The 20,748-nt window shown below is 44.1% G+C and overlaps 1 protein-coding gene across 1 annotated transcript in view; it reads left to right on the plus strand.

Annotated features, from left to right (window-relative positions):
* Positions 1–20,748, plus strand: part of LOC310668785 (E3 ubiquitin-protein ligase LRSAM1-like) — a gene marked incomplete at its 5' end in the record, with an annotated part of 96,831 nt that overhangs the window by 61,851 nt on the left and 14,232 nt on the right. Inside the window, 3 exon segments of the mRNA XM_083422114.1 lie at positions 5,570–5,630; positions 7,532–7,606; positions 12,159–12,239. Coding sequence (XP_083278240.1) covers positions 5,570–5,630; positions 7,532–7,606; positions 12,159–12,239 — 217 coding nt within the window.

Genomic DNA, 20,748 nt, shown 5'->3' on the forward strand with positions numbered 1-20,748 from the left:
GCCTGCCAAGACATGTGACAAAATCTTCTGTGTGCTTCGTGAACACAACCTGCATGAAGAACTTTGTTAGTTTGTGCAACACAACAAGAATCAACATTTGACACAGCAACAGCATTGTCATCATAAGTTATACAGAACAAGCCATCCATAAACTTTGCATGCAAAATGTCCTCTTTGCCTTTCCTGATGACACAGCCGCTCCTCTTGAAGGAAACCTGAAAACCACGCCCAATCAGCTGTGGGACACTGAGCAAATTGTTCACAGCACCTGGAACATAAAGTACATTTTTTATGGTAGTATGCAGACTTGCAAGTTTCACAGTCCCTTCTCCTGCGATCCGCAACGTCCTTCCATCAGCCAGGTGGACCTCACCATCTTGAGGTTTGAAGGAGATAAACAGATGCTTATCTTTCATCAAATGGCGGGTGGCAGCAGAATCAACAATAAATCTGGGCTGGGCCTTTGGAGTAGCTTTTCTGGCAAGCAAAACCTTGTTTTCCACTGGCGTGGGCTTAAACTGCTTGCCCCCCTGCTCCTGGCCATGAGACTTGCCTTTAGCCTTTGGTGAAGCTGTGCCAGCAAACAAAGCCTTGTTTTCCACTGGCGTGGGCTCTTCACCCCCCTTCTGCTTCTGGCCATCTCCTGGCTTTTTCCTTTGTTTACCTCTGGCCTTCTGGCCTCTGCAGAGGCGATGTCCTTGGTTCCCACGAGAAACAGAGCTCTCATCTGCCAACTCCTTGGCTCCCCCTGGAGGCTGGAATGCTGCTTGGGATGACACCACAGTCAGCTCCCCCTGCAGCTTGCAACCGGTGCCCACGGCATCCCTGCATTCACTTGCATTCCGAGAAACAGCCAGGACCTCCGATGCAGTCAAACTCTGGGCTGGGATGACTGGCAGATGGGCCAGCTTCAAAGCATTCCACATCCCACGAGCAGTGGTGTTGCCAGCTAGTGTGGCAATTTCCTCCAGAGAGACGGACAAGACTATTATGTCAATGGCCCTTGAATCTTGGGTCTTCCATCTCTCTGTCAGAGGAACTGGAGGGGCCTCACTCACAGTATGCCACACTCCAAACTGTTGCAGTAAACTCTGACACCACTCTGCCCATGCCTCATAATTTTGCCGATTTAGCTTTGGGCACTCAGCAGCTTCAGAAGCTTGGAAAGACTCCATCCCAGCTTTTCACTTTAGCTGAGCCCCTTTTCAACTTCAGAGGCTTCTTATCCATAAATCACGAAGCCTTTGGCTTGACTCCCAGGCCAATTAAGCCAGCCGGACATCAAAGGCACTTTGCCGCGGCATCGAAAAGCCTCACTTGCTTTCGCTTTTGCCACATACCTTAGCAGTCTGTCGCAGTCTTACTCTCCTGTAAGTGCTGTTTATCTGGGCCCATAACCTGTTGTTGGGATACTGCCAGAGAGATAAAGTCCATCTTGACTCCACGTCGTCTCCGGACATCCATCAATCTCCCGTAGACACGCAGTATCAGCAATTAGCGACAGGAGCTCCAGAAATAGCTTGCCAAAGATCCAGAGCTCTTGCACACTCTAGCAGCAGATATGCACAACGGAAGATGCACACAGGAGAGCATTATTTAGAGGTTTATTCAGCGTTGATCAGAACAAAGAAAAACCATGACTGCCTGCATGAGAGAGTTCCGGCAGTGAGAGAGAAACGAAAGCAAAAGACACAACAGAAACATCCTGTGAACAGGAAATACGCAGGCTGTGACACAAACATCCTGCTCCCTTTTAAGGTGGAACGGAAATATCCTAACAGTTTTTACATCTGGAACTAGTGCACCGTCCTTCCATTCCAAGGAACCATTAAAGGACTTGCAGTATGAATTAGCCCTCCTTTTATGCACCCACAGAAGAAGACCTGAACTATCCTCCCCGTGGCCCCAGTACTCCTCCATAGGAGTATCGCTATCTGAGTCAGATGAAGAGGTACCTGATTCATCCTCCGATTCAGACCGCTTACTCTTCTTGCTCTTCTTTGATGTATGCTTCCTCTTTTCTTTCCTCTTCCCTGATTGGCCATCCAGCGGTGCTTGTGCACCTGCGCGTCTTGCTGCCCCTGCGCTACCTCGTCCGAAGAGGAGCCTGAGGCGCCCTCAGCTGGAGCCGCTTGCAGTGGTGGGTTCTGAAAAACACTAGGGAGACCTACGTCCTTTTGTTGGTTAGTGGTATTAGAGCCCTGAGTACTTGCCTTGCCCTTCTTGCCACCCTTCTGACCCCCTTTTGACTTGCCTGAACTGGAGGACTGTGATCGCGTATTGGGCCGGTCTGTTGCGTCATTGCTTGCCCTCAGCGCTGCCGCGCTGGCTGCAGAGGTGCTGGGGTGGTTCAAATCGCTAGGGGGTGTATCCGGGATGCAATCTTGCGTGAGCACCACCTGCGCCACCGCCACCTGGCCTGCAGGCTTGCATTGCCTATAAAATGCCTCAAAAGTAGTGAAGAACTGGGCAAATGCCTGTGGGTTACATGGCATTACCAAGGCCTGAGACCCCTCCTGGTTCCCTTCTGCCCCCCCCCCCCAAACAGCGGAGTTCTGCTGATTTTCTTGAGCAGACATAATTATAATTCGGTACCCTTAATAACCTATTTCAGTAAAATCAACACCAACTGGTTTAGAATTCTATGCGCAAGATGCAAGTAATGCAGCAGTAGTTCAGCAATGTCAGCACTGGCAATTCGAAAGAAAGCCAAGGATGCCTACTCAATCCTCAATCAGATGTATTTTAATACAAAATGCTCAGAAAATTGTCAATCCCTGCAGGAATGCCTATGGATTCTGATCAAAAGTAATAGAAGAGTACTTCCTGTAAGCAAGGAGCTATGGGCCAAAGCTATAAGATGAAACTATAAAGTAAAACTATTAGGTGGAATCCAAAGGTCTGGGAGGGAAGGAATGCAATTTGATTGAAATACCAGAAGGAGAGAGTTATATTGTTTTATATTTATTAAGATGAGGAGCTCCCAGACTCTGTGGAGCACCTTAATTGAAATTAACCAATGAATTATTAGCTCAGAAACGCGTAAATAAAGACCAAACAGGCAGCCATGAACCATAAGAATCAATCAAGGTTTAAATCAAACCACAGGGAAAATGCCCTTTACAAACCACAAGTAAGAAATATAAAGGAGATCAAAAGAAAGAATCCCTAAACAGCATGTACTAGTTCCTATAAATTCCCCTTATCTTATGACAGACTTTGCAAAAAGGCCCCCTAAATCCCTTAAGGACTTTAATTGAAATCCACTGAATGAATTATTTATTGAAGTCTCTATTGCCTTATTTAATGCAATGAAGTAAATACTGAAGGTCTTTGTTGCCTTTGTGCTATCTAATTAAGCTTTATGTATTGCTGTTTGTTTGTTTATTTATTTATTATTTTTTAATGCGATGAATTTATTTAACTTAAATAAATTTAACTCCCGAAAAAGGGAGCTACCTTATTAAAATGGCCAGCCTTTGCCTAATATTAGCAAAAGGAATAGTATTTAGACAGCCGGGGGGCGAATAACAAAGTGATCCGGTTCACAGAGGCAGCAGCTGCTTGCGTTAAATGCCCAAAGAACGCTCTCCGCTGGGACGCGTTATTGCTAAGGAAGCATTATTAACACCCTAAAAGAGGGGTTATGGAGAAACCCTTCCAACGTTCAGATGCCTATAGCAAGATGGCGGCTGCTGTGAGGCCACATGGGCGGAAAACGGAGCGCTACTATTAAACCGGCACGAACAAAGGGATCTCGGAGGCACTGCTGCCTGGAGACTATATAAGCAGGGAAGCGCTACAGCTGTCCGTTGTGTTGCTGCCTGCTATAAAGGGCTGGCCAAGGAAACACTTCTTTACGTGAGTTGCCTCTAGCAAGATGGAGGTCACCCCGAAACCACGTGGCTGCTTTAGAAAGTGGCCGTGGGCGGGCCCGTAGCCCGGCAACAGCGCAGTCCGTCGCCTAGCTTCAGCGCACGAGCGGAGGCAAAATCAAACTAATAAGCAGAGAACAGCCGCCAAAGCACAAAACCCCCAAATACAAAAGCCGCTGACACACAAAATCCCCAAATGCAAAACCCACTGAAACAACACGCAAGACGCGCCCCTGAAGCCTCCCTCCTTACGCAGCACGAGCCCAGGCAGTGCCCCGAAGCACTGTGATTTGTGATTAAAGTTTTAAAACCCCCAGCAACAGAACCTGATCAGTCGGGTTCTCCACGTCTTTCCAAAGGCCAAAGAAATCACAAAGGAGGAGGTGGCGTGGATACGCGAACTGCGTCCAGCAAGCTCAGCTGACGAGCGGGCTTAAGGGAACGGCTGCTGCAACTCTCCCGGATGCAGTAGGAACCGGCGGCAAGCAATCCACAGGTGACGGTCACCAAAGCGAAGTGTAGACACATCTTCAGGATTAAAGTTCCTCAAGGGAAGCCGCGACCCTGCAACACGAGGCCTAGGAAAAATTGAGCACAAAAGAACCTAATACAAACCTCCCAAAACGTGATGACTGGCGCAGCGAAAAGAGGGCGAGCCCCGGTCGCGCCGGCCCTAAATAGGGCAGGCCACGCCCCCCCAGCCACCCGATTGGCTGGCTGGGCGGACAATGCGGCCGGGATTCCCTTATTCTCGCAGGGGCTGCAACCCAGCCCCCACGCACGTGGAGTGGGCGTGAAGCCCGCAACCCCACCTCCTTGCCAGGTCCCAGAAGTGGCTTTATCAGCTCAGCTTCCTCTGATTCCGTTCCAATTCCGGGATGTTGTCCAAATCTGTTATCTTTGATGGCGCAGCAACTCATTAATTGTCCAAACCTTCCTTTTGAGCTTTATTAAACCAGAAGCTTCCAAATTAAGTTATTAGGCATAACTGTTTGCAATATTAAACTGTGTTCCACAATATCAGTCATTTGGTGATCGATCAGCCTTTGGAGGCCGCACTCTTCCCCCTCCGGGCCCTAGAGGGGGGGCTGCTAGACATCCCTTAGCCTTCTCTTTCGCTCATAATGAATATAAAAAGCTTCTGCAAACAGCTGCACTGTATATTGTCCCAAGTTGTTATCTGGATTCATCACAAAGTCAATCAGCACGCAACTCCTGCTTGTCTCAAAGAAAGGAAAAGATATAATTTTTCATGCTGCGTCATATATAGTGGGAGCCATCTTGTCTCGTCCTGCATCTCCGTCAAATCCCTCAAGTCCCAAATGAGGCTGAGCGGTTAAATGCCTAATTATAAATAAAAGTCCATCTGTACTCTTTTTTTATTATTATTTAAGTTCTTAATAGGCTTCGCATAAAAAATCAATTGTAATTGTTAAGTAGAGAGAATAAAAACATACCAAACATAATCCAAACACCATGATGAGAATCTCTTTGAAGTCCAAACTTAACCCCCAGGAACTGTACACTTCTGCAGGTTTTTTCTCAAGCTTCTTCGATCCAGTCCGTGTCTGTTCATTGTCCAAATCTATTCATTTTCCCAAAAAGATGTTCCCAGCTATGAGAATGACATCGAAGGAGTGCCAGCCATTCCGTGCTCTGTGACCCAGTGTCCTGCCGCCTGCACCTTGATGCAGGTCGGCAATCTCGGACAAACCGCGGGTCTACGAAGCAGTCCTCCCCTACCCTGGGGAGGCTGTCAGGACTAATTACCCCCATATCAGCCCTGAATTACCGGCACAGCTGGGGTCCGGTCGTGTGGGAGTCAGCCATTTCCCACCACCAGAAACAGGAAGCTCTGGGGAAGCGTTCTCAAAAGAGTTCCCTTGCCCCTTTTCATCACAGCCCACCACTCTGTTTTGGCTTATATACACAGTGTTTTCTCTCCTGTTCTGTACATAATGATTTCAATTTATGAATTGCCTCCTATGAAGCCATTATGGTTGGGACTGATAGAAATTGTGCTTGAAAATGTCTACAAGTACTTACGGATTCTAAAGAAAGAGGGGGATTTTCCCTGCCAGATTTGAAAATCTATTTTGAAGCAGCAGCGCTTTGCTGGATTAAAGAATGGATACAACTAGAAGATACTGATGTATTACATTTGGAGGGATTCGACAATGTGTTTGGACGGCATGCATATTTATGGTATGATAAGGTAAAGGCCCATAATGCATTTTAAAATCATGTAATTAGGAAATTGTTGTACAATGTTTGGATAAAATACAAAGATCTTTTAGAAAGGAAGATGCCCAGATGGCTCTCACCAATGGAGGCGAAGGCCCAGAAAAAGTTAAACATGGAAATCAAATGGTTCAGAGATTCAGATTTATTATTGGAGGATAATGAAGGATACAAACTAAAACCATTTGATCAAGTTAATGATAAGTTAAATTGGTTACAGTATCACCAGATTAATGAATTGTATAAACTAGATAAGAAAAATGCTTTTGCTTCTGAAAAATCTAAGTTGGAGACAGAGTTGTTGGACTCTAAAGTTAAAAATCTGTCTAAAATGTGTAAGTTACTGTTGGAGTGGCATACAAAGGATGAACAAGTTAAATCAGTAATGATAGATTGGGCAAGAGATGTAGGACATAACATAATGTTTGAGGATTGGGAAAGATTGTGGAAGAAAGGCGTTCGGTTCACTGCATGTACAATGTTAAAGGAAAATATAATGAAAATGATGTATAGATGGTATTTGACCCCTGTTAAACTAGCAAAGATTTATCATAACTGTGATAACCTATGTTGGAAATGTAAAGAAAAAGAAGGAACTTTTTATCACATGTGGTGGACCTGCCCCAAGGTGAAAGACTTCTGGGGAAAGATGTATAATGAATTGAAAAAAATGTTGAAATATACATTTATAAAGAAACCAGAGGCCTTTCTTCTTGGAATAACAGGTTTGGAATTGCCCAAGAAAGATGTTAAATTGTTTTTGTATGCCATAACTGCTTCTCGAATAATACTAGCCAAGAAGTGGAAAACGCAAGAACTACCAACTGTGGAAGAATGGCAGATGAAGATGATGGACTTTTCGGAGCTAGCCGACCTGACCGGAAGAGTCCGCAACCAGAATGAGGAGGAGTACCAGGAAGAATGGACGAAATTTAATGACTACTTAGTTAAATACATTAAGTTAAATTAATTGGAAAAAGCTTGCAATTACCAGTTAGGCTTAGGATTTAATAATTCCTCACATTACTTATTTATGTTTAGTGCTGAATTGGGAAGAAAGACTGATGTTAAGTGATTAAGTTAAGATTTTAAGAACTTTGATTTGTAAAACCGTTAAAATGATATCCATTGAAATTCAACTAGGGGGATACAAGGAAGTCACTTAACAATGTTAAGAAGATTGGTTTTAATAAGGTTATGATTTATGTTTGTCTGTTTGTTAGTGCGTTTTTTAATTTTGTGAAAATCAATTTTTAAAAAATTGAAAAAAGAAAAAGTCTACAAGTAGGCAAGGTTTGTGGCAACTGGCTATTTTTCAAGGCCCACAACAATGGGGCCTGATGTTATTCTGGTTGGAACATGTTCCCCAACTGGCCAGGTGTGCTCTCCTGAACTTGCATGCTCTATTTTTTCAGAGTGATATGCAGAAGGCTGCATTTGAAGCCCTCCAGGTGAAGAGGGACCTCATGCACTGCCAGATCAGAAATCAGGTGAGTGGAAATCATGGGTTTGCAGGGACTGGGATTGGGTGGGATGAACAGTTGACAGTTTCTCACTTGGTCCAGCTTCCTTCTCAAAGCCATTGGAACAAGGGGAGCTCTCTGGGGCTCTGGACAGCTGAATCCTCTCCCTACCTCCCTCAGGCCCAGCAAGGTCTGCCTCATCTCAGTAATTCCAAAACAAGGACGAAATAAAGAGTTTATAACCAATTATAGACCAATATCATTACTAAATAATGATTATAAGATCTATGCACAAATATTGGCAACAAGATTAAAGACAGTCTTGCAGGATTGCATAAATAAAGAGCAGGCAGGGTTCTTGCCGGGCAGGAAAATGAGTGATAATATAAGAACAGTGATTGATATGATCGAGTATTTAGACATGAAACCGAGTAAGAAGGTAGCCTTTGTTTTTGTGGACGCGGAAAAGGCGTTTGACAAAGTATCATGGAAATTTCTTAAAATATTATTAGACCAGATGGACATGGGAGACCAAATTACAAGAGGGCTAAAAGCAATTTATGAACAACAAGAAGCAAATATAATAATAAATAATGACACAACTGATTATTTTAAAATACAGAAGGGCACCAGACAAGGGTGCCCACTTTCACCATTATTATTCATTTTTGTTTTGGAAATATTAAATCAAGAAATCAGACTGGATCAAGAAATAAATGGAATATCCCTAGGAGAGAAAATATACAAAATAAGGGCATTCGCAGATGATTTAGTCTTAATGGTGGAAACCCCAAAGGAAAGCATAGCAAAGGCTCTAGAAAAAATGGGAAACTTTGGAAGGGTCTCAGGTTTTGCTTTAAATAAAGAAAAAACGAAACTAATGGTAAAAAACATGGGAGATCAAGAGAAAAAGGAACTGGTAGAAAAATTTGGATTACAAATTGTAAAAAAAGTGAAATATTTAGGAATACAAATAACAATGAAAAATATAAATTTGTTTGAAGATAATTATAAAAAAAACTGGGAAGAAACAAAAAGAGAAATGGAAACTTGGACAAGATTGAATTTAACACTCTGGGGCAGAATTTCGGCTATTAAAATGAATATCTTACCAAAACTCTTGTTCCTTTTTCAAATGATTCCCATAATAGGTAAAGATGATTGTTTTAAAAAATGGAAAACAGACCTAACAAAGTTTATATGGCAAGGCAAAAAGCCACGGATCAAATATAAATTACTAACCGACATAAAAGAGAGGGGAGGTTTTGGACTCCCAGACCTGAGACTATATCACGATGCGGCATGCTTTACTTGGATCAAGGATTGGATCAAATTGGATAACAGTGACATTTTGGACTTGGAGGGATGGAACAACAGATATGGTTGGCATGCCTATTTAATTTATAACAAAGTGGCAGTACATAAAGAATTCCTAAACCACGTAATTAGAAATGCATTATACAAGGTCTGGGTGAGATATAGAAGGTTGTTAGAACCGAAAACCCCGTGGTGGGTCTCACCGTTAGAAGTAACATCTGTTAAAAAGAAAAATACTATAGGAAAAATGGCGACATACCAGCAGCTCCTAAAGGAAGAACAGGGCCAATTAAAATTAAGACCATATGAAGAGGTGACCCAATACTGTACTACATGGTTTCAATATCACCAAATTGCACAAATATTCAATCAGGATAAAACAATAGGATTTGAAAAAGATGAATCAAAATTACAAAAAGTATTATTACAAAACTCAAAAAAAATATATATCCAAAATGTATAATTTCTTATTAGAAGGGGAATTAAAGGATGAAGAAGTAAAAGAAGTTATGATTAAATGGGCATGTGATATAGGATATGCGATTCGGCTAGAACAATGGGAGAAATTATGGAAATATGATATTAAGTTCACGGCATGTTACACAATAAGAGAAAACTTTATGAAAATGGTGTACCAATGGTACTTAACTCCGGTAAATTTGGCTAAAATTTATAAATTAAATTCGAATACCTGTTGGAGATGTAAAAAAGAAATAGGAACAATGTTTCACATGTGGTGGGAATGCCAACCTATTAAGCAATTCTGGAACGAAATTTACGAAAAACTCAAAAAGATGTTTAAAATATCTTTTAGTAAAAAACCGGAGGCATTCCTTTTAGGTTTAATTACAAACGATATTCCCGAAAATCAAAGGAAAGTATTCCTTTATGCAACAACAGCTGCCAGGATGCTTATAGCAAAAAACTGGAAAGGGAGGAAAATTCCATCAGTGAAAGATTGGCAAATTAAATTTTGTGAATACATAAATCTGGCAAGACTCACAGCATTTATAAGGGGACAATCGGACCAGAAATTATTAAAAGAATGGGGTTGTGCAAAAGAATATATGAAAAAACATTGTTCTGGAGTAAGTATATTGGTATGTAATGAATGATGCTTTACAGGGTTAAGGGGAAAAATGGTGTATATAAAAAAAGTACAAAGATGAAAGTAACCTAACCAGACACAACAATACAGTAAGAGTAAATTTATTGAGGTTTTAGAACAAAGGAAGGAAGTCAATATGTGTAAATGTACGTAATGATATGTTTTTTTCCCCTGTAAATGTGTGCTTTTTCGTTTTCGTTTGGTTCTGTTTTGTTCCCCTTTTTTTCTGGGTTTTTTTTTTTGTATGTTCCATTTTGTTTGTTTGTATAGTATTCTTTTGGATTCAATGTTTGTAATTTTTGTTATGATTTTGCATTGAAAAAAATAAAAAATTGAGAAATAATAATAAAAAAAAGGTCTGCCTCATCTCCGGGGGCAGGGGGGAAGGGGCTCCATTTGCATTTCCATCCCACGGCAGCCCATGAACAGCATGATCTCCATTATTACACTGGTTGTCAGGTATTAGTTTCTTCATTCATTTTAATTTGTTTCTGACCTGCTTGTCAAATCCATTCTGGCCAACATGTAACACATTGCTTCTTAAGGTCAGGCTGTCCCCCCACAAGGGGCAGTGAGCTGTTGCCAGTGGTTTGAGGTGGTAGAGTTTGCAAGGTTGTTGGCGCTATCCCCCTGCCCGACCCTTAGCACTTGGCTAGCTGGGGTCCCAAGGCTTTTTCTTCTGCCCAGGGAGAGGGTTTCCTGAGAGGTGCTGGTGTTTGTGGTCTTCCCTGTTCTCTGGTGGTTTTGCTGAACTGTAACATGTTATGTACTGAAGTTCTCACCCTGGGCCAGCAGGGGGATACTGTAGATAGTTATGCAAATGAAGGATCGAAAGTGACATTCAGTGATTGGATAGTTTTAGAAAGTTGCAACAGTTACATTGTTCTGGGGCTCTATATAAGCAAGCTGACTGAGCTCCTCAGTTCTGTTCTGTTCTGTTCTGTTCCAGCCTACAAATAAAGAGCTGCTTTGGAAGAATCGCTGTGTCGTCTGATATGTTCACCCACAACTTAACATAACAAGCATCCAGTTTCTCTCAGAAGCCTCCTGGATGCTCAGTTGCTCTCGAGTGATCCTAGGCTGGCCAGCTAACTAGTGGGAAGAGCCATAGCAGAGTGGCAGAGCACCTGCTTTGCATGCAGAAGGTCCCAAGTTCAATCCCCAACAGCATTTCCAGGTAGGGCTGAGAAAAGACTCTTTGCCTACAGCCCTGCAGAATGGCTGCCAGTCAGTGTAGACAGTCCTGAGCTACATGGACCCAATGGTTTGGCTTGGATAAGGATGCTTCCTATGTTCCTAAGCTACCTCCACTTCTAGAGTGAAGTGGGTGTGTGTGGGTGTTTTTATCTCAAGGCTGGGGCAACCTGTGACCCTTCAGTTGTTGCTGGACTCCAGTTCCCATCAGCCAGCATGACCAGTGGTAAGGGACAATGGGAGTTGTACTCTGCCACCAGCTGGAGAGTCACAGCTTCCCCCAGTCCAGGTTTATTTCAGGTGTGTGAAACCTTGTGGCTCTCCAGATGTTGCTGCACTACAACTCCTATCACTCCTCTGCCACTGACTGTGCTTGCTGGGGCTGCTGGGAGTTGTAGTTCAGCGGCATCTTGCAGGCCAAAAGTTCCCCAGCTCTGCTTTAGCTGAAGGCTTGCACCTGGCCTTTGAGGAAAGGGCACCTCAGTTCCCAGGATAAGGTTTTCCCTTGGTTTTCGGAGAGCAGGGTATTTCATCATGATTTGTCAGGGTAGGGGATTAAGCTGCATTTCCAAAGACTCTTTGCGGCGGGCTTTGTTTATCTTTGGCCAGGGTTGATGAGAGTTGTGGTCCAAAGCATCTGGAGGATTTCAGGTGGGTGAAGGCTGTTCTTGAGGATCCCACTTGCAGTTTGCACACCACAGCGTCCAGCTGGTCACCATGAGGACTCCCTTCCCCAGAATGAAACTCCTCTTGGCCCCACACCAGTGACAGGCAAGGGGGGTGCTGTGGGAGAGACCTCTAGGTGCTCAGCTTAACTCTCCTTGGGCCAAATGAGTGCTAGAAACCACAGTGATGCAGTTATAGGACCAAGGTGCGAACAGTAGAGAGTGGAGTCCTTCCCGATGCAAGTAAAAACCAAACAAACCTCCCCCTCCCCTCTTTGTTTCATCTTCTGCCTAGATTAAGTTAATAGAGACAGAGTTACTGCAGCTGACCCAGCTGGAGTTAAAGAGGCAGCAGTTGGACACAGAGGTGCTGCATGTACGTCACCCTCTTTTGGACCTCTCCCTTGGTTCACGTTCTTCCCGCCCTGCTCTTCCTTCTGCTTTCTTTTTTTAAAAAATATTTTTTATTAACAGGCCAATCACATCACATTATTCAAATCACATTAGTTCCAAATTATACAGCCAAATTTTAAATTTTGTTGAGGTTACCCATACATCAAGCTCCGCACGAGTCCAAAATTCCGGATAACTCCAGACATCACTTATTTTACTGCTTTAATTAGACAGTTCTATTGTTACCGGAAAATGTGAGGTGAGTCTTAAAGAATGGGGGGGGGGCCTCCTGCTACAGTTCCCCCCTTCGGAGATAAGATTGCAAAGGAGAATACCGTGCAATCCTTTTCTCTGCAAAAGTTAGTAAAAGTCCGACATGGCATACCTAGAGTCCGGATTTTGTGGGGTTCGCAGGGGTTCCATCTCGATGAAAGTTGAAGGGGTTCCTGGTGGCAGTACCCGGTGGGGGACAAGCGTCCCATGAGGTGCAGGGTCGTGGGAGCGGAGAGACGGAACGCAGGAGCCGCACGTTTGACAGCAAAGTGGGAAGCAATGAACAGCGCAGCAGAAGAAAACGATGCAGACAGCTACTGTGATTACGACCAGGAGTCCGTTTCCCAAAAGTTGCTTTAGCCATGCTGATCCTGGTAGCCAGTTCCAGAACTGTACGTCAGATAAGCCTTTGAAGAGGAGTTAATTTAAAAAGTCCGAGTGCTTCCATAAATCTCTTCAGACTGATTTATGGTCAACTTGGCGTCCGGCACGCTTCCCCTGCGCGGACCTCTGCAAACATATCATCAGCAGTAAAACACTTCAGCAGAAATGCGCAACGTCACGTGTGATAAGGCTTAATCAAAAAGAGACGGCAGGTTCTTTTCTCTAGCTTCTTTTATTGTTCCAAAAACAACAAATACAGAGTTAGAATCCTCCGGACTGGAGCTGCATTTTTTTCCAGCTCTGCTCTCTTTGAGCTCAGCAGCTCAACTGGCACTTTCGCTTTCCCACAGAACATACAGAGCATTCCAGACTGCTCACGTCACATCCTGGCTTACGGCCCTGGTAAGCCCTCCCCTTCAGAGCCGAGGCACAGCAGATTAACTCCTTACTGCTCTCAACAGCCTTCATGTTGAATGTCTCTTAGCCCGTCTGTTAGTTTATGGATATTGTTAAGGTGTCCGGTGACGTTCAGGGTCTGATCTGAGACGTGTGTACAACACTCTGTTCCTACAAGGGCACAAACGCCTCCAGTCGAGGCTAAAATATAGTCCAAAGCAAGGCGATTTTGAATCGCGGTCTGTCTGACCTCTGTCAATTCAGTTAGGATGGATTGGGTTGCTGCGTTCGATTCTTCCATGAAAGTCAACAGGATGTCCGCCAATTTGAGAATATCAACGTGGTTGGAGCCGGTTCCATAGGCAGGGAAAAGGGCTTGGCCGTAGGTCTCCCCATTGGCAGTCACATCAGACAGTTCAGACAAATCCTTAGCCCTTTTGTTACATCTCCTTCCCGGGGGAAGGTCTGGGGTTACTCTGATTCCGGGCAAGATGAGTCCAAGGTAGCATGTGCCTCGGGAGTGGGGGCTGGCCCATGTATAACCACGGTGGCCGCACACCCAAAATAATCCCTGTAGGCAGGAGTCTATATGTCCGGTAAGAAAGGTACGGAAGAAGCACTGAGAAATTGGGGAAGGGTCCCAGGAATGGGGCAGATCCAGTACCTGTTTCCAGGCAGACAACAAATCTGGGTGAGTAGAGGGGTTGCCCTGTCGCCACAAGGTGATTCTACCGGTCAGGGAGATGTCAATGACGTACTTACAGGTACTTTCCCCAATCATCCGGTCGTTGCCACTGAACTTCCGACAGAGGTCACCTTTCGTGGGTCCGGTTAGGTAGATGTACTGGTGAGTTAAGTTTACGGCGGTCAGGTTCCAGGATTGTACGTTAGCAGAAAGGTGTTGTTGTAGAGTGAGGGGTACTCCAAGAAAGGGAATGCCACTGTGAAGGTGAGCCGGAGCATTGGCGCAGATCCAACAGTCGCCGGTGGTAGTCTGTTTTGCGATTTCGGAGATCAACTTTACATAGGTGTTGGAATGCCAGGTGGACAGTAGGTCGTTTGTGGGGGTTTGAGATGTCGACAGTTCCCCCCTTTGTCAAAGTGCAGTTCCCGTGGGGTACAGGGGGTCTTGTTGATACAGGTATGTGACGTTCGTGGCTAGCCCTCCACATCTTTGGGGCCCGGAAGTATCCCATTCAACGGGTGAGGTGGTGGAGTGATGCCAACCTTCGAGGTACGCTCTGCCGTCCCAGGTGGAGGCAAGGCCGATGTCCCAAATGCAGCAGTACCTTCGGAGGCAAACTCCCTGAAGGGTGGTGGGGCGAGGCATGGAGTCGGCTCTTTGGCAGTAGAACCCGTGGATCAGACGGTCGGTCAGGTGATTCCGGTCAGTGTAAACTGATTCACCCCCGCCGTTATCAATAAGTGTCCAATTCAGGGATTGTTGGGGTTCACCGTCGGAGAATGTTGTATAAGAGCCATTTATACAGCGGGCCCGATTCCAAAGGCCATCTCGGGTTAGTAAGAGTTTGCCGAGTGGGGTATAGGTCGGGGAGCGGACGAAGAGTTCCCAAGTTTGGTGGGCGGTAAGAGTAGGCAGTACGGAATGGCGAAGGAGAACACGGGTCTCCGGTACATAGAAGTCGAAATCTCCGAGGCGGTCTAGTGTTCCTTTCTTCACCATGTCAACAATACCAAAGTCCAGATATCTTTGTTCAACTTGTAGTCCTGGGCAGGAAATATGTGTGTCTGCGATAGTGGTTGCGGCGAACAGGTGAAGAAAGAGTAGGGCGGGGGAAGGAGGAGGTGTTGGGAGTCCAGTGGAGAGCATGGTGGTAGGTTGGCGAGTCGGGAAGTCGAAAGGCAAAGGGCGAATTGTCAAACAGGGGCTGGCGAATGGTGAAGGTGTCAAAAGGTAGAGCTGTCAAAAGGCAGAGCTGTCAAAAGGTGGAGCTGTCAAACGGCAAAGCTGTCAAAGCGAAACTGTCAAAGGCGGAGTTGTCAAAAGGCAGAGTTGTCAAAAGGTGGAGCTGTCAAATGGCAAAGCTGTCAAAAGCGAAGCTGTCAAAGGCGGAGCTGTCAAAAGGCAGAGTTGTCAAAAGGTGGAGCTGTCAAATGGCAAAGCTGTCAAAAGCGAAGCTGTCAAAGGCGGAGCTGTCAAAAGGCAGAGTTGTCAAAAGGTGGAGCTGTCAAATGGCAAAGCTGTCAAAAGCGAAGCTGTCAAAGGCGAAGCTGTCAAAAGGTGGAGCTGTCAAACGGCAGGCAGGGGTTTTTTGCGGAGACGGGGGCGGATTGGGGGCTGGTCTCCGTTGTTTGTGTTGAACTGTTTCTTTAAATCTAAAGGTTCATCATTGTTTTACCCAATGTGTATACCTTTAAGGGGCCAGAGCAAGGGCCAGAGCAAACTAACGAGATCCAGCTTTACAGCTGTGAAACACAGCAGGTGCTGCTGAGTTGCATTGATTAAGCTGTGTCGGGAATTGGCTGCAGTATATAAGGAGCAGCACCTAGCTCTGCCATTTACCCTGGGGATGGGTTGGTGGTTGGGTCGTGTTTGTTTGTAGATGTATTTGGTGTATAAGGAGTTTTTCTTTTTCTTATTAAAACCTTGTTTAAGTTATTTTTGAGTCCCTTCTTTTTAATGCAAGCTCTCCCCAGCAAGCTCTGCAGCGTTACTTTACTGCAAAAAGCCAACATCTTTGGCTATGGGCCCAGCTGCTGAGTGGATGACTGCATATTTTTGTACTCTGAGAAAGGTTTGAAAACTCCTTCTCCTGTTAGCGTAGTTTTTGTGGGTCTGGAAGAGTTCCAGAATGGTTGACCGGGTTCCAGAAGTTGAGAAGGCTCTAGTCTTCCCACAGCTAACAGATGAGAACTATAGTTTATGGTCTTTTTGGGTGGAGGCGCTTTTGACCTCTAGAGATGTATGGACCTATGTAACTGATGACCCTCCTGACCCTGTAACTAATGCTTGGTCGAAAGGAGATGCGAAAGCCAGGGCGATAATTAATTTGTCAGTCAGCGACCAGCAAGTACTCTATATAAGGAATAAAAAAACTGCCAAAGAAATGTGGGACAGTCTTGCAGCAGTGCATGTTAGAAAAGAGTCAGCGTCTGCATTGACGTATTTCAAGCAGCTGTACCAGACGAAGTTGCAGCCTGGTGGTGATTTGGCAGCACACTTGAGACGTCTGGAGGCAATACGCTGCAAATTAATTCGAAAGGACATGGAGATACCTGATATTCAGTATGTTTTTATCATCCTTTGTTCCCTTAATGAGGACTTTGATGGTATAGCTAGCCAGATATCTGCCGTTCCACCAGCACAATTAACTGTGGAAGGGGTAACGGCAAGATTAATGGGCGAGCTGGACAGAAGGGAGGCTTGTGCCATAAGCACTCCTGTTTCCAGAAAGAATGAGGAACACCATATGCAAACTTGTGGTGATACAACTGCATTTAAAGCTGCCAAGCGTTGTTGGTTCTGCAATAAGCAAGGACATTTTGCAAAGGACTGCAGAGCCAAAAGAAAGCAAAGTACTCCCAAGACCGTTTCTGTTCGTCAGTCACGGTCGTCAGCCCAGCAGCCGGCATCGTACCGTAAAGACAGAAACGAGCCGCGAGCTCTTCATGCTCGGACAACAGGTCGTAAAAGAATTAAAGGTGCCAAGTGGAATTCTTTTATTGTCGACTCAGGAGCTTCTCAGCATATCTGCAACGATAGAAGCTTGTTTATTTCTTTCGAAGAGGAAATTGGTAATGTACATTTAGCCAATTCACAAGTCTTGCAGTCGCTTGGCAGGGGTACTGTTAAACTTGACTCTTTAAACATTACGATAGCAAACTGCATTTACTGCCCATCAGTGGACAATTTATTATCAGTAAGATGTTTTGCTCGTCAAGGCATAACTGTGCGTTTCTTAAATTCAATGTGTGAGTTTTTTGAGGGGAACAAACGTCTATTGTATGCCCGGGAATCTGATGGTTTATATAGACTGTATTTTCGCACCTACTCCCAATCGCCTATAAATTGCAGAGCAGCACAGTCAAGCCAGGGGTTGAGGAATGTAAGGCCACATTCTGGGTGTGTCCATGAGGTGCACAGACTTCTGGGACACCTGAATTTTGCTGATGTAATTAAGACAAAGAATTTTGTTAATGGCCTCAACTTAAAACCATGTAAATTCTTTATGCAATGTCTATCCTGTTGCAAAAATAAGATCAAGGTTGCACGCAAGGGTAGGTGCTCAGATAGGAAAGTAACTGAGCCATTTGAGCGTGTACATTGTGATTTAGTTGGGCCACTCCCACCATCATTAGGAGGTTCTAAGTACTGGCTTACCCTGATAGACCAGTATAGTAGATATTGTTGGACTTATGCAATAGCTGAAAAGTCCCAAGCATTTGAGAAGTACAGTTTTTTGCAACTGGGTAAAAACGCACTTTAACAAACCAATTAACCTGTTTTCTGACCGGGGTGGGGAATTTGTTTCTGAGGATTTTGAGAAATTCCTGGAAGCGCAGGGGGCTACTCATGAGTTATCTTGCCCCCGAAGTCCCTGGCAAAATGGGCTTGTTGAAGTTGTGCAGCGTGACCTGCAGGCAGGGGTTAAAACTTATCTGCACGATGCTAATCTGCCCAAAGATTTTTGGGCTGAAGCGCTCAATGTATTTTGCTTTGTTAAAAATCGCAGTTATCATTCTGGTTTAGATGTCACCCCCTATGAGAAGCTGTTTAAAAAACGCCCTAATCTGAAATACCTACGCATTTGGGGTTCAGATGTAATTATGCATTATCCCGCTAAGCAGAAATTGGGTGAGCGTAGTGTTCAGGGAAAATTAATGGGCTACCAGCAGGGGGCGTACAGAATTTACGTCCCAGCAACTGGCAAATTTCATATTACCAGAAGCATGATACAAACTGTAAATTGGAATGGAATTGCTGTTTTCCAAGATACTGATGGTATAAATGATACTGAGGAAGAAGAGGAAGCAGGAGCAGCAGCAGCAGGAAATGGTGCTTCTGAATTAATGGGAGATGACAAAAAGCCTGTTGAATCTGATAATTTGTTTGATTTAAAGTTACAGGCACCCGAGGGGAGGTTAGATTCTCTTGAGTTTTCTGACCGTGAGCTTAGCCTACAGGCATCTCTTCAGTCTGACAATGATGGTTTACAACCTGAAACTAGTAGTTCACTTAGTCCTATTAAGTCTGAGGAGTCTGACTCTCCTTCTGGACTGAGACGTTCAGATAGAAAGAGGCAGAAGCCACAACGATTTGCAGATGAACATTTTAATACTGTGTATGCCAATAAGGCGGTTTTTGAGCCAAAAAGCTACAATGATGTTCAGAATTTACCTAAGCAGCAAGCTGTAAATTGGTATAAAGCTATAAACTCTGAGATAGCTTCTTTAAAAGAGCATAACACTTGGTCTCTTGTACCACAAACCCCAGATATGAGACTTATAGATTCAAAATGGGTTTATAGAGCTAAAATGAATGACAAAAATGAAGTTGTAAGGTACAAGGCAAGATTAGTCGCTAGAGGTTTTCAACAAATTCCAGGTGAAGATTATGATTTGTGTTATTCACCAAGTGTAAAATATGAAACAGTTAAGCTCTTGTTAAAAGATGCATCACAACGTGGACATTCTGTTTACCACCTAGATATAAAAACTGCATATTTGTTTGCAGATTTAAAAGAACAATTTTTTATGCGTGTTCCTGAAGGCATAGACGCCGCTGAAGGTTTGGTATGCAAATTAAATAAATCCCTTTATGGTCTGCACCAAAGTGGGAGAAATTGGCACCAAACTTTAGCAAAAGAATTGCTGGATATTGGTTTTTCACAAGGAAAGGCAGACAATTGTGTGTTTACAAAGGAAAGGGCAAACTCTGTAAGATATGTGTGTATGTAGATGACGTGTTAGTTTCTACAAAAACTAAACAGGAATATGAACAAGTAGTATCACAGTTACAGAAGAAATTTGATGTGGTGGAATTAGGCATAGCTAAAAATTACTTATCCATGCAAATTGAGAAAGGCAAAAATGGATCTTTTCTGGTTCATCAAACTGCAAAAATTGATGATCTTGTTGAAATGCTATGTTTAGAAAATGCAAATGGGAAGGAAACGCCTATGGTGTGTGGTTTCACCTTTACAGGTGAAGATAAGCCATTTCCTAACAAAACTTTGTATCGTTCTGCTATAGGCAAGCTAAATTTCATTCAAAGAATCTCAAGACCAGATATAACTTATGCTTTTCACTTTCTGGCAAAATTTGTGGAAAAGCCCACTACACAATGTTTCTCTGCTCGTAAGCGAGTGGTAATGTACCTTCAACATACCAAACATTATAGGTTGCAGTTTACATCAAGTATTGACAAAGGTTTTGAAATTTTCTGCGATGCATCTCATGCAGTGGAACAAAATAATTGCAGGGGTGTGTCTGGTATGGTGTTTTGTTATAACGGTTGTCCTTTTGAATGGAAGTCCCAGACACAAACCATTATTTATCTCTCCACAACAGAGAGTGAATTATGTGCATGCGTCCAGGCCACTCGTGATATAGAATGGTATATGCAAGTATTTGCAGACGCACAGATGCAAGTAACACTACCAGTAAAAGCTTACCTTGATTCCCAGAGTGGACTCGCTATCCTATGTTCAGAAACCAATACGCAGCGCACTAGAGTCTTAAGATTACGTTTGCAGTTTGTAAAGAAACTAATTGCTGATAAAATGATTGTATTTAAATATGTTCCAGGTGACAATCAAATTGCAGACATTTTTACTAAAGCACTTCCAAAGGTTACACATGAAAAACATGTACAAAGTATGCTTTATGTTTTTGTTCCACAATGATGAACCGCAGGGGAAATGTTGAACTGTTTCTTTAAATCTAAAGGTTCATCATTGTTTCACCCAATGTGTATACCTTTAAGGGGCCAGAGCAAGGGCCAGAGCAAACTAACGAGATCCAGCTTTACAGCTGTGAAACACAGCAGGTGCTGCTGAGTTGCATTGATTAAGCTGTGTCGGAAATTGGCTGCAGTATATAAGGAGCAGCACCTAGCTCTGCCATTTACCCTGGGGATGGGTTGGTGGTTGGGTCGTGTTTGTTTGTAGATGTATTTGGTGTATAAGGAGTTTTTCTTTTTCTTATTAAAACCTTGTTTAAGTTATTTTTGAGTCCCTTCTTTTTAATGCAAGCTCTCCCCAGCAAGCTCTGCAGCGTTACTTTACTGCAAAAAGCCAACAGTTTGTTGTCGGGACAATTTCAGACGTCCAGCGAGTTGGTGTGGGTGACGGGACAGGTCCGGTCTGTTGGGCCCGACTCGTGCCCCGAGCTGGTCCGGTCTGTTGGGCCCGATTCGTGCCCCGATCAGGTCCGGTCTGTTGGGCCCGATTCGTGCCCCGATCAGGTCCGGTCTGTTG

This window comes from Podarcis tiliguerta, assembly GCF_965153285.1.
Source record: "Podarcis tiliguerta genome assembly, chromosome: W".
Classification (NCBI taxonomy): domain Eukaryota; kingdom Metazoa; phylum Chordata; class Lepidosauria; order Squamata; family Lacertidae; genus Podarcis; species Podarcis tiliguerta.